The 14,112-nt window shown below is 29.5% G+C and overlaps 1 protein-coding gene across 2 annotated transcripts; it reads right to left on the reverse strand.

The window, feature by feature from the left end:
• Positions 1–2,349: 2,349 nt before the first annotated feature.
• LOC112771759 ((R,S)-reticuline 7-O-methyltransferase) lies at positions 2,350–13,307 on the reverse strand. 2 transcript variants are annotated; one of them, XM_025816572.2, is made up of 7 exons: positions 12,612–13,307; positions 12,360–12,455; positions 11,164–11,303; positions 6,874–7,203; positions 3,566–4,002; positions 3,016–3,346; positions 2,350–2,938 (listed from the first exon to the last, which is right to left on the reverse strand). In XM_025816572.2, the coding sequence occupies exons 4-7, from the start codon at positions 6,916–6,918 to the stop codon at positions 2,642–2,644; spliced, it is 1,110 nt and encodes a 369-aa protein (XP_025672357.1). In that variant the 5' UTR covers positions 6,919–7,203; positions 11,164–11,303; positions 12,360–12,455; positions 12,612–13,307; the 3' UTR covers positions 2,350–2,641. The 2 variants fall into 2 exon arrangements, with proteins under 2 accessions (XP_025672357.1, XP_072081936.1); XM_072225835.1 differs by having other exon boundaries at positions 11,164–11,306; positions 12,612–13,212.
• Between the last annotated feature and the right edge of the window lie 805 nt (positions 13,308–14,112).

Raw genomic sequence — 14,112 nt, forward strand, 5'->3', positions numbered from 1 at the left:
TCAATAATCTTATTCTTAATATTATTTTGAAATTCAACATTTATGATTTTATTATTACCTATGATTAATTTTTTATTTAATTTGTCTTTTTCAATGAGATCATAATCTATATTATAAAAAAATTACACTAAAATATAGTACAAGAATTACAATTATAAAAGTGAATACTAAAAATAATAAAAATTAAATATTTATCTTGATAGTGATGGAAATAAATCTAAAAAATTTTTTTATGATGTTTTTATATAGAATTTTGTAGTACTCTTAGTACTCTTTTTTAGTACGCTATACTTTTACTATTATTATTTCATACAAAAAAATAATAAGAATTCTATAAAGAATAATAATATCCATAAGAGAGTACTAGAAAGAAAATATTATAAAAGAGTGCGCGTGCACCAATCAAATCCATCAACAAGGCACGTCCATTTTATCGGTTGATCGGCAGCGGAGGAGGTCAACGTGTTGGAAGCAGAGGCTGAAACCGCCGCCTAAAACGGGTAAAACAAACCGTGAGAACAATAACGCCGACTAACAATCCCAACAAGAACTCAGGGAAGTCCTTCTCTCCAATAACTGTAAACATGATGTTAAAGAAGCCGAGCGGTATGCTGATTCCGGCGCGCATGATCTTTGTAAATGATATCAGCAACGTGCAGAAGCTGACGCAAGCCGTTTCGGCTCGAGACAGGGATACAAAAACACAAAATCGTGTTTGATAGAGGAGATATGAATAGAGGTAATGTATTCAGAGACATTAAATTAATGTATTTTGAGTTCATCTTAACATGTAGGACACAAAAATACTAACAAGGGACAAATTATTTTTTATTTTTTCTTTTATTATTCTTGTTAATTTTTTATAATTATATTTTTTTGTCTCAAATTTTTTAAATGAAAAAAATAAGAATAAATTGGATTTTCATAATTTATTCTAATTTATCACCAAACAGAATACAAGAACACCAAATTTTGTGTTTCTATCCTTTAGGCAGCGTTTGTTTTTGGTATACATATCCATACAAACATAAACACGGGAGTACACAGGAGTACATGTATGGATGTCAAGCACCCATTAAAAACATGTATTTTGTGTCTCTATACAATATTGAGACACTAATTTTTAACTTGAAACACTAATTTTTTTATAATTTTTTGTCATGTCTAACTTACCAAACAGAATATGAAATTAGTGTCTTCTTATGTCTATGTACTCTTGTGTATCTATGTCTATGTCTCGTTTATGTTGAGACAACAACCAAACACAGCCTTATATCTTGTTTTCAGAATCTTATCTTATTCTATTAGTGACATTTATCATATTAACTTAGACAATAATATCAGGTGACAAAATACAATTTATTTATGAATCCCGCTAGGGAGCCAATGGAGGAAGTATACAATGTGTACAATAGGCTGAATCTTTAGCCCAATACAAGAAGTAACCATCCGCTATCGTACAGATTCGAACATCCATGGTAAAATATTACTAATTTATCAAATACAATACACTCATACTATCTAGAATAACCATCCGAGTACCACGGATAATAAACATTTGATATTAATTTAATTTTAATTTAATTAATTAATTGTCCATAATTTAATTTTAATTTAAAGAGTAAAGTATCATTTTTGTCCCCAACGTTTGGGGTAAGTCTTATTTGTGTCCCTAACGTTTAAATCGTCGTCCTATTTGTATCCTTAACGTTTATAAAAGTGATTCAATGTTATCCTACTATCAATTATACTAACAAATCAGATTATATTTTTCAATTATTCTCACTTGGATGTATTCATTCTGAATTAGGTCTCACTTGGATATATTCGATTTTAATATTATACCCACTATTTGCATTTTGATTCAATTATATCCCTAGAAAAGTGAATTATGTAAATGTTGTAGGAATTAGTTTCAACATTTGATGAGCTATTTTTCGGAGTAGATCATCGATTCTATCTCAAACATTTGTATTTTAATTTCAAGAAGATATTTTTAAAACTCAAACTAAAGCGTTCATGATGTATAATTGATAGCAGGATAATATTGAATCACTTTTATAAACCTTAAGAATACAAATAGGATGATTTAAACGTTAAGGACATAAATAGGATTTACCCAAACGTTGGGGACAAAATTGATACTTTACTCTAATTTAAAATTAACCCCATTATATACATTGTACTACACATATATTGGCTCCTTGTACTTCCTCTTTATTTATATGTCATTTTGGTCCCAATTTCTTAGCTCATCATGGAGTCATTTAAAAGGCCAATCTGCTCATATTTGAAGTTTTTCTTGTAGACTTCCTCTGACATAAACAGAATAGGAGATAAAAGAAAAAGTTGCACACCAATTAATTGTTATTCAATAATTAACAGCAATAGATTCTTCACATAAATTCACACCCCACAAAGCTGGCTAACTTAATGGATCTGATGATGATCAATCAGTCCATAAAATCCAAGCTCAAGCAAAAGTGGATGGATGTGTTCTTATTCAAACTTGTGATACAAGATAACAGAGTTGCATTGCACAGATAATAATAACATAGTGCAAACTGCAAAGCTCATTGCCGTTAATCAAAACCACACCAAATGAAAAGATAGTAAGTAGCACACAAGCAAGCAACCATGATTAATTTGGGAAGGCCTCAATGATGGATGGAAGGGCCTTGATCTTGATGATGTTGTAACGAGGGAATCCAGTTTCAGCAAACAGCCATTTCCAATTCTCCTCAGTCCTTTCCTTTCCTCCGGCATTGTGTGCAAGAAGCATCATGTCGAAAGCGAAGCCGGTGTCGTCGAATAGATCGTTTCCTTCTGGCTGCAGAACATGGTCCACAATTATCACCTTCCCGTTCTCTGGTATTGCCTTCCTACAGTTCTTCAAGATCTTTATGCAGTGTTGGTCACTCCAATCATGCAGAATCCACTGTTTCCAAAATACATATTCTCAGTTATCATTATCATTTTCACATGAAAATAGTAACCACATATATATCTATATACCTTCATGTAAATGGCATCGGCTTTGGGAACAGAGACGAACATGTCACCTCCAACGTGAGTGATCCCGTCGTACTGAGGGGCGGTGGCAACAACATGCGGCAAGTCGAAGTTGATACCCTTGATGTGAGGGTAAGCCCTCACAATTTCAGAGAGTGAACCACCAAGTCCACCACCCACATCAACTAGTGACTCAATCTTGTTGAATCCTTCTTTGTACCCTTCGATCACAGCCTTTATCACCATCCTTGCCGTGCACACCATACCTTCGTTGAACAACTTGTTGTACTCTGGGTCCAATCCGGTCAAGTCGAATTGCTCGTGTCCATGGCACCTTAACCAATCACAGATTCAGAAAATATTAGCAATTAAAATTTTCATCGCAGATGTTTTCTATTAGCCACAATCATAGCTAATCAAAACTTTCCGTTAAATAATTTCACAAGTTTGACTAAATTGTTATTTAACTCACTCTCACCTATAAACAAATTATGGCTAAAAAATCTGCTAATCTTGTTCACAAAAAAGAAGAAGAAAGTTTTGGATCCCTGACCTGAAGAAGGCGGTTCCCTTGTCAGTTCCTTCCCTGATGATATCACTGATGAAGTGTGCAGGGTTGAGGTGAAGAGGGTGATTCTCTAAGAGCAACATTGGTGCGAGGGTCATCTTGGTGTCTTGTAGGATCCACTTGGAAGCGCGTGTCAGGCCGTAGAGGATCTCTCCGTTGTCGGACTTGGCGGCGGAGAAGATCTTCTTGCGGACAAGGACTCTCATGATGCGGAGGAGGAGAGAGGCGTCCGGGGACGGGGCGTCCTCGATGTTGTCGATGATCTTGGAGAGGGAGAGGGGCTTGCCGTAGCGGTCTATGATGTCGGCGATGCGGAGTTCAACGGCGCATTTTAGGGCAAAGGAGTCGGTAAAGCATGTCATGTACTTCCATATCTCCGCTTGTCCAAGCAATGATTCCTCCTCCTCTTTGTCCTTCACACTCTGTAATTTCAACAACACCTTCAACTTAACATTCTTGTTACGTAAATGCACATTTGCATGCATGCCTTAATTTCTATTCTATATATACCATACTGCTAACTCATATATTTTTCAAATTTTTAATTAAGGTGTCTCCTTGGTTATAATGCATGAATTTGTGAATACTATAATAACATTTGCTACAGACGCTGACAGTTGAAATAGAGAGCGAACAATTTTACAAGGTCGTCCAGTTAAATTCATATATTTAGATAACCTTTTAAGTAGTAAGTTTGAAAATTATTTACTTTTGCTGATGTAGTAATTCATGATTAGATGATTGTATAACTTAAGGGAAAAAAAATTGTAAGTCGATTATATTTTGTTATTTACTGATCAATTTTTGTAGAGAAAGAAGATATTAAAAGAAGATAATTGTTATGGTATTTAAAGAGTAGTGTCTAACTTACTAAAAAGAAATAAAATTAATATTTAATTTAAAAAGTATAAAAATAAATTAAGCAAAATTTAGATATCAATTCGTAGACACTATAGAAGACTTAAAAAAAAATGCAGTCTAGACTTCAAATTGAAGGGAGTTTGTGAAACCTATTAGTAATTAAGTATAACTCAGCAGGAAAAGCGACACCAGAAAAACAGAGTAATGCCAATAATTTATATCTAAGTTCACCTTCGATAATTAACTTATATATAATACACCATAAATGAGAGGAAGAAAATAGTATTTTCCAATGTCTAGTGTCCACCATATCATCAAGCACAGCATTAAGGGAAACTCAAACTTAGTTTGTTTCCGTGTTACCAATTAATGTTCTATGTTCTATCTTTAATTTTGCTGTGTATCTAGTTTGCCGCCTTTGCCTTTCTCTCCAACTATCCTTTGTTAAGAGGGAAAATGGCATTTAATTTCATAAAGGAGGTTTTACAATAAGATGATATATTTATTATAGGTAAAAACTCATAAAACTACTAGTTGAAAATGATTAGATAATTTAATATATTTAACTAAATTTTTATTTAACAATTTTCAACTATCAATTTTATATAAAGATAATTGCATATGAATGTTCAGATGTGTTATAATTATTTTTTTAATGTAAAACGATTAAATAACCACAAGTTTTATTCTCCCTAACATATCATTATGGTACACAGGTGAACATAAAATAAAAAATTAAGGCAAAAAGAAATACCACAAGTAATAATTATGACATCCCATATTGAAATTCGAAGAGTGCTAGGGGTCAGCACTTTTGCTAAATTTTGGCCAACACTTAATCATCAAAAGAAAATTGAATCTCATTGAAATTTAATTAAAAACTATAATAAGCTCTAAAGCTACCTTTGGAAAGTGTGGCTTTTACTTAAAAGAATAACTTTTTAACCATAAATCACACTTTTCAGTAATAGACCAAACTGTTTAAATGATGGTCTATGCCAGAAACCATATTTATACTGCATTTCAATATACTATTAAATATCTTATTTTTATAATATAAAAAACATTTTTTTATCTTCTTTTAATTTTTAATTATCATTTTTTATATCAAAAGAAAAGATGTATAAAAAATTAAAAAATATATATTTTCTTGTGCATGGCTACCTTTTTTAAGAGCAAAACCATGCTGTGTTGAAAAATACTTTTTTTTTTAATTATAAAAAATATAACCCTTGAAGTATTTTTATTATGAGTAACAGTATATGAATTACTAATTAAACAGGTGTAAATGTCCAAAGGAACAAAAAAAGATCTTATTTTGTTGAAAATCAAACTCATGAGTTATATTACTATCAACATTTTTAAGCAGCAAAATAATTTATTATTCCTACTACAAACACAATATTTTCATAAAATCCTTAACATCGAAAAACCATAACACTACTACTCTTTTGGTTGGTTTTAGAAAACAAAATTTTAATCCTCTCAATCCAGTAATTCCACATCAGATTCAAAGTAAAACCAAGAAATTCTAAACGTATATTCCAAGAAATGATGAATAAATCAAACGTGAGAGTGGTTTTCACATAAACTAAAAGTTACTTGACAGAGTTACATAATATAAAGCTGTCAAAATTATTATAACTAACTACATACATCAACTAAGAAGAAAGAACTTTAACCCTTTAGCCCCCAAAACAATGAATTAAATATAATTTACAGTTCAATGAAACCCTGTTTGCATTACAATTATTTACAAATGTTGAGTAATAATAACATGAAAAGGTAGCTACTAGCTACTGAAGTCGAACAGAGAAGGCATGGTAGTAGCATCACTGTAAATGTTTTAGTCCATCCAGTGGCCACAAAATCTTACTGGAATATGATGAGTAATTATATAATGTAACAGCATGAGAAGAGGATGGTATATACGATGATTATTCAAAATTTATTTAAAAAAAAAAGGAGAGAATTTCATGAAATCTATCAAAACTTGTCAACTAGGATATAGGAAAACAACATGGCTCCTTTATGTGTATCAAAATGGCTCTATCTTTTAAAAATAATAATAATAAATAATTTTTGGCTTTCAAAACATGCTATTAGTCTTTTCCTGAGAATGCTTTATATAGACCAAAAAACTTAATTTCAACTTCAAATAGTAGAACTCCCCAAAAGAGTTGTTACTGACAAATTTGGTACCAATTGGAATATCATATCATATTTTAATGTCTCAATTATTAGAAATTAAATCCATATGTATTGCAATCTTAGCTTAAAACAGATCATATATATTATCATAAAAGTAAAGCTATATATTCTCTGCAAAAACATAAAACCATATAAAATTAATTGATAAGCAGAATATATAATAATGTATTGGAAGTTAGTTAAGTATATGTTGATGGGGCTCTGACTCTGTATATAGATACCTTGAGGATAGTTGGTGGGGATTGGTTGGAAATAACAGTCTCCATGTATGTATGTGTTTCTGCAAAAAGAAAAAAAAAACACAAGGGCCTAAACCAAAATAGCTGCTATTTCAGCTTCCTTCTCAGTTCTCAAATCTCAGAGCAAGCAACTATAGTTACTACTACACTAACACACTGGTTCTTGGTGTTGGTGTTGGATTGGTTAGAGGGAAATAAGTGGGCAATAAATAAAGGTGATGAGGTAGCACCAAGACATGTGAAGCTGAATTGATGTTTTGGAACGTTGCATTCTCTGATTGGTTGAATGTCACAGCACCAGAGATCCCACACCTGCATTATTGAGCAGATATGATCAAGTGTTAGAACAACATTTGTGTGGTGGAGATGGGAAACACCTTTAATTTAATTACTGCTTGCTTTGCATGTTAATAATTTTGCAACTCCTCATGTTGCTACTACTATAATAGGGCATGTGAATAATTATCTTTTTTAATAAAGATAGGAGAGATGTGAATAATGTATATATATGAAGGGAAGCTTTCATGAATTTGAACCACACTTCTTGGTATACTTTATTAGTGTGTTATATTATTGAAATCAACTATGCATTTATGACTTTGTAACAGTCGTAATCGTAGTTGTGTAAAATATATGTTAAAATATAAAATAATACATTTATTTATAATTCGGTAATTGATTTTTGATATACACGAAATATTCTTATATTGAATAGAGTTTTAATTTGATGCCTGAATAAAATATTTTTACTTATTAAAATTGGTGGAAATCAAAATGATTCACCATTTGAGTGATATTAGATACATTAGAATTAAAAAAAAAAAAAAGTAAAAATAATAAGTGGAAAGTGATGGGCACATCCAATGCCAACAAAAATGGGTATGTCACCATGCAACAATAATGTCTAATCCCCATTGGCTAATAGCTAGCTTGGACTATTCTACTTCGTTTGTTTCTGTGACATGGTACTATTTAAGTTCATCTTTCCTTTCATGATTTCCTATAAAATTGATGATGATATCATTACTAACTGAATGTAAGGGGAATATATATATGGGACACTCTACTATACAGATTGAAGTGGTATAGAGAGAGAAAATAAATTCCTTTTATAGTTATTTTTTATTATTTTATTGTTATTCAAAGTGTGAGTCCTACCTTTTTCAATTTTTCTTTCGTCCCATAAAAAGAAAGATCTGTAAACTTACATTTTTACCATATAATTTACCTATATATATATATATATATATGAAAAATTTTAAGTGTACTGAGAACACCGGTGTTCCAATGTTTTTAACCGTTGATTTCAATTAATATATATTATATATATTTCTTATAACTCAGATCAACGGTTAAAACAATTGGAACACCGGTGTTTCCGATACACTTGAAACTCTTCTATATATATATATATATATATATATATTTCTTATTTTTTATAATGTCTAACTTTACACATGATTTTTTTCATTGTATTTTTATATAAATTTATATAAAGAAAAGAGTAACGACATTATTAAAATAGAAGTGATAATATTTATTTTCTGAAAAGAACAAAAGGACCATATAGTAATTTAACTAGATGCAACCACCAACCATGGACCACTAAATAGAACAAAATTTGGGTTAAATTATAAATGGTACTTGTTAATTATAATAAAAATATATAGCCCCCCCCCCCCCCCCCTCCCTCTTCTCTCTCTCCCCTCCCCTTTCTCTCTTTTTATTTTCCTTTTTTCTTTCCTTAAGATGTTCTATTCAATCATTTGGAACTTGTAATGTGAGGTGGAACAAGGGAAGTTTTCTTTTTGTTTTTTGGGAAGTTTCATCGGCTAATTTGGTGCTTGATTTCTAATTTTTCATCATTAATTTTAATTCTGTTAATTCAAATAGAGTTGATTTTGAAGTGATTTAACATTTGATAACTTCTTTAATAATTATTTTAACATATAAAATAAGAAATTTTCAGTTCTAGAAGCCATAATTAAGTATGCTCTCTGCAAATGAAACATCTATCAAACATGCATCATCTAAAATATTTGTACTTCTCCCAGAATCAATTTAAAAGTAAAGGTAGTCAATATTTTACATCTAACATGCACATTTGTTTTTGAAACACACTAAAATTTCGATTTAGTAAAATTTTTATTTTTTAAAAATAATTTATTAATTTTTTTTAGAAATAACTATTAAAAAATTATAGCAACTTTAATCAATAAAAAATAATTTTTAATAAGCATAAATTACAAAAATCATCATCGATAAAATTATTTTTAACATTTAAAATGATTTCAACAGAGATAAATTAAGAGTAAATATAAATATTTATTAATATATAAAATTATATTAGACTTTTTAATTTTAAAATATACAAACTAATTTTAAACAATATCTTACAAATATTTTTAAAAACACTCTTAACTTTTAAAAGTACAAAATATATAACTTTTTTAATTTACCAAAAATAAAATGAAATACTTTTAATACAAATACCTCTTATTACTAATCAGGGCTGAGAGTGAAAAGTGAGTAACCAATCAACTTTTGGATCAAACTTTGAAAATAAATGCGTTTTAAAAATTATTACTTAGACCAAACTTTGAAAATAAATGTGTTTTAAAAATTCCAACCTTTTTTTCTCTTCCATGGCTAGAAAAAGTTGAAGCTGCACTACAAAATATCACAGGAATAACGACTAATTTATCGATTGATTTTGGTGGTCGCTAAAACCTTGATCACTAAATTAGAAATAGCAATCAACTTCGGTCGCTCACGGTTAGCAACTAATTTTAGCAACTAACTTTATTCAAGTCATAGAGAAGACCTATCAGTCCCCAAATCGGTTATCATTAGTGGCCAATTTTGTTAGTCGTTGAACGAAATTAATTAATGACTAACTTTTTTTATTATTATAAATTTTATATCGGTCACCAAATCAGTCGCTATTAGCCACCAATTTTGTTGGTCGTTAAAATCGGTCGCTCTTGTTTAGATTCAACCTTACAAGACAACTGGTGACCTCTTTCTCTCCTTTTTTTTTCCCTCCTCTTTTCTCAGGCACTCTAGCTTTCCCTTTTTCCTTCATCCTACTTTACCTTTCGTACTTTTTCTGGTTACTGGTTTTTGGTTTTCTGAAATGTAGATCTCAGTAATTCTCTTTGTAGTTTGTTTCTTCTCTTTTGTGGAGTACTTGTTCTATTTTATGAATATTTTGGATATATTGACATAGATCTAAGAAAGATATATTGAAAAAAAAAATTTCTCCATAAAAATATGTTCAGATTAGAAAAAATGTGTTTAGATCTATTTGGAGGGAAGAAAAACATTATGTTACAACACATTTGGTGTAGATCTAAAAACAAAAAGAGCTCATCAAATTTGTCTCCGTTTTTATTTATTAATATTCTTTTGTAATCGAATATTGTGTTTAGACTCGGTATATAATTCAACATATAGAATAATATTCATGTCCTCTTCTAGATTTAAATTTAAAATTTTCTCTATCGTTGATTATTTTTATGAATGAAATTATTTTTTAATTAAAAAAACTTTTGGATCAATGGCTTCTATTATTGTGTCTTATATGGTCCTATCAAACAGTCACAACTATTCATACTTTAAGTTGTCATTATCAGTAAAATATTAAACTTTTTCCAAATGACTCTAAAAGATTATTGGACATTTAACAAAGTAATCTTGGTTGGATATTATAACCTTATAAGAGGCTACAAAAGGATTTTTGTTCTTTTGAGATCTGTTTTGTTAATGATAAAAAATTTTCATATGAAGTTGATAATTAAAAATAAATAAATAACAATTTAGTTAAACCTGTCAAATGATCTAACTGTTCTTAATTATCAATTTCACATTTACATAACTACATGTGAATATTAACATTTGTTAATACCGTTTACTCTAAAATCAGCTCATCTTATTTATATACAAAAAATTACACATTAATCGTCGTGTGTGTTCCTAAATCCTTAAGTCTCTGAACCTAACACATGTCTTATTTGTTTTGTTGGTTTGTTTGGTACAACATCAATAATGAAAAGCAGCTTTAATGCTCTTGAATTTGAGCCACAATTTCTTGTGATATTATTGAACTCAGTGGAAAGTGACACAATCCAAACTCATAATTTCATATCTCACAAACTAGCTTTCGTTCTGCTTCTATCTAACGCGTGTTCGTTCTCCCCAAAGAAAACAACAAGACAAAAATTGAAAATAAATAACTAAATAAATAAATAAATAAATAAATAAAAACCTTACCTAAAAGAAGTTGGGTCTAGATCCTCTCAGCCCATTCTAAGCCCAGACGAGCCCAATTGAGCCCATTTGTGTGGTTGCAATGATACCCAATCCATTCTGATGAAGCATTTTCAGACGGCACAGTAACCGGGCCTTAGGACCTGCTTTGGTACACAAAATAGCATTAGTCGTGACCAAAATTAAAGCAATACAAAAAATGTTAAATTCGAAATGGAAGAAATAAGATTTTTTTTTGTTTGGGGGTGACTATAAGAGTTTTCAGCAAGTCGAAAATATCAACATACTTATTACCCAAAGGAATATCACTTTCAGCATTCATCAGACTTAAGAAAATTAAAGTATTAAACAATTAGATTATAAAATCTGTGTATAACAAAAAAGAATCAAAAGGTTAAGAAAGTGGCTCATTTCAAGTTATAAGTTTTGCTATTATAAGCTATAAAGTTTTTTTTTTTTTCCCACTTTCTCACGTTATTTTCCAAACCATATCAAGAATTAATTTATCGTAGATCTAAACTCCATTTAATGGTTTACTATTGATCAATGAGTTATTCCATATACAAAGTAGGATTCAAATCTCCAACACTTACTTAAACGAACTAATAAACTACTCACTAAACCAATCTAAGTTGGTTAGCTTTTGTGAATCAGTATATCATGGTGTCTATATACATATTGTCTATTCTTTTTTGGGATTTTGGACCGTTTCACACAGATAAATCAGCGTCATATCGAAATAAAAAAAAAAAAAAAACGAAAAAATGGTAAAAAGTATATAGAGAGGCAGGCCATACATGGTCTTTCCATTGTTTTTCTTCTTTGAAAAAACGAAAAAACAAGAAACCAAATAAGATTGAAAATTGAAAAGGCTTTCTCAGGTGCTGAAGCTAATTAAGGTTCGCAAAAGAACACGAATATGGTATGATATCACAAGTTAGAGTGAATTTTGTAGCTTTTTAATCGATAATATTATTCTTATATTACATATTATCTCTAAATTACCCTCAATTGTTATTATGAGTTTGTTTATTACCAAGAAACATAAAATAACGGGGATAAATTTATCAAGTAGTTCAACAATAATCATAATGTTATACACACTTACACTTCACTTAACAAAGAAGAGAAAGCAAATTAAAGAAAACAAAGCATGAATGAGCTAAATAATTAACCTACTGGAAAGCATCACTAATTACCTTAATTAGCAGAACTTATGACTGGTAACTTGCTGTTAATTATATTCATCATCTTAGTTCACAAGCCGGAGATTACAGATTACCTCCTCAGCCATACTAAAGAACAATGGATACACCATGTTAGAACACCAACAATTGCAAGGAAACATGAAATGGAACTCTTTTTATTTTCTTTTTTTAATTAGCCATAGAAAATTATACCAACATGGTGTAATAATAATAATTTATCAAGAATAAATAATAATAGCTTACCGGAATTAGATAATGATGGAGATCTGGGCTTGAAGACTTGTCTAGTAGGTGCCATGCCGAACCTTGTGAACCATTGAGATGCTGCAAGCAGGTGCTAGAAAGTCCCATATATTCTCTTACACTTAATTACTCACAATTGCACCTTTGCATATATTATATTATATTAAAATAAGGTACGACACAAAACACAGAACAGGTATTCAGGTAATGCACGAAATGGAACAGTTTCGAAACAAAGCATATCACAACACAATTGATGATATGAATTGATTTTTATCATTAGTGCGGTCCATAAAATTAATTTTTAAATTAAAAAGAAAATCTGATTATGTGTCTATCTATATGACAAGTTGAGACCAATAGCATTAGGAAGATAGCGGCGCAGGTAGTTGCAATACAGCTGTAACGTACTAATGTACATGCATAAATATTAAATTAATAAATAAAATGATGATTTTCATCCTAAGATCCACGCAAGCATGCGTTGTCAAGTTGCAAATAGAATCCTACGTGTCCACTGTGTATGAGAGGATAAGATATGAATCATGCTCTTCACATTTCACATTCACCCCTAGGTAGGACTAGGAATAAGATCATGGCCACATCTTATTATAAGTTTATAACCTTAATTAGTTCCCTCTCTTTCGAGTGAACTTCTTTCCTTCGCTAATTAACACTAACATCTGATATAGCTTTGATGTACATTTTTTGTTATTATTTTTATAATGGTTATCTATTTACTTTGAGTTAAGCCCTATAAGCCACGAGGTAAGATTGATGTCCGTGTGCCAAAATTATTTTTAAAATTTTAATTATATTAATTATATTTTTGAGATTAATAAAAATATATTATATTAATTTTTGATTTATTTTTATTAATGACATATTGATGTATTTTGAAAACGTAGACCGTTAATAATACATATCACTTCATAAATTGATCATATGTAATAGTAGGATAATAGATTGATTAGTGATTCGTGACATTATGCTATGTATTATAATATAGGAACTATTTAGATAAGGATATTTAAAGCGTTTTTTTTTAAATATTTTTTAATAATTAAAATTTAACACATATAATTGATTAAACTGTATTATTTTTATTAAAATTAGACTAGACAAATTAATTTGACAAAAAAAATAATAAATTAAATTTTGAATTAGTCTAAATTAACATTATATTTTATAAAAAATATATAACTACAATATTTTTATTATAAAAAATAACTAAAATACTTTTATTATATATATTAATTTTAAGAATAATAAATTCTAACCTTTTAATTCCCTCTCGTCATAAAGTTATAATTTAGAGTTTTTAAATATATATATATATATTAGGAGATATATTGACTTTTATCTTGTTTTTATTTTCCAAATACTCCTACTAGCTAATAAAGTGGTGGGAATACTATTTTCATCATCAACTAATATATATATATATATATATATATATATATATATATATATATATATATATATATATATATATATATAT

The sequence above is a fragment of the Arachis hypogaea genome, chromosome 18 (assembly GCF_003086295.3).
Source record: "Arachis hypogaea cultivar Tifrunner chromosome 18, arahy.Tifrunner.gnm2.J5K5, whole genome shotgun sequence".
In the NCBI taxonomy this organism is placed as follows: Eukaryota; Viridiplantae; Streptophyta; class Magnoliopsida; order Fabales; family Fabaceae; genus Arachis; species Arachis hypogaea.

Coding starts and splice junctions, on each gene's coding strand:
- LOC112771759 (XM_025816572.2), bottom strand. CDS start 6,918: ATGGAGACTGTTATTTCCAACCAATCCCCACCAACTATCCTCAAG. Junction 4,003..6,873: donor CCCCACCAACTATCCTCAAG/GTATCTATATAC, acceptor TTGAAATTACAG/AGTGTGAAGGACAAAGAGGA. Junction 3,347..3,565: donor AAGGGAACCGCCTTCTTCAG/GTCAGGGATCCA, acceptor TGATTGGTTAAG/GTGCCATGGACACGAGCAAT.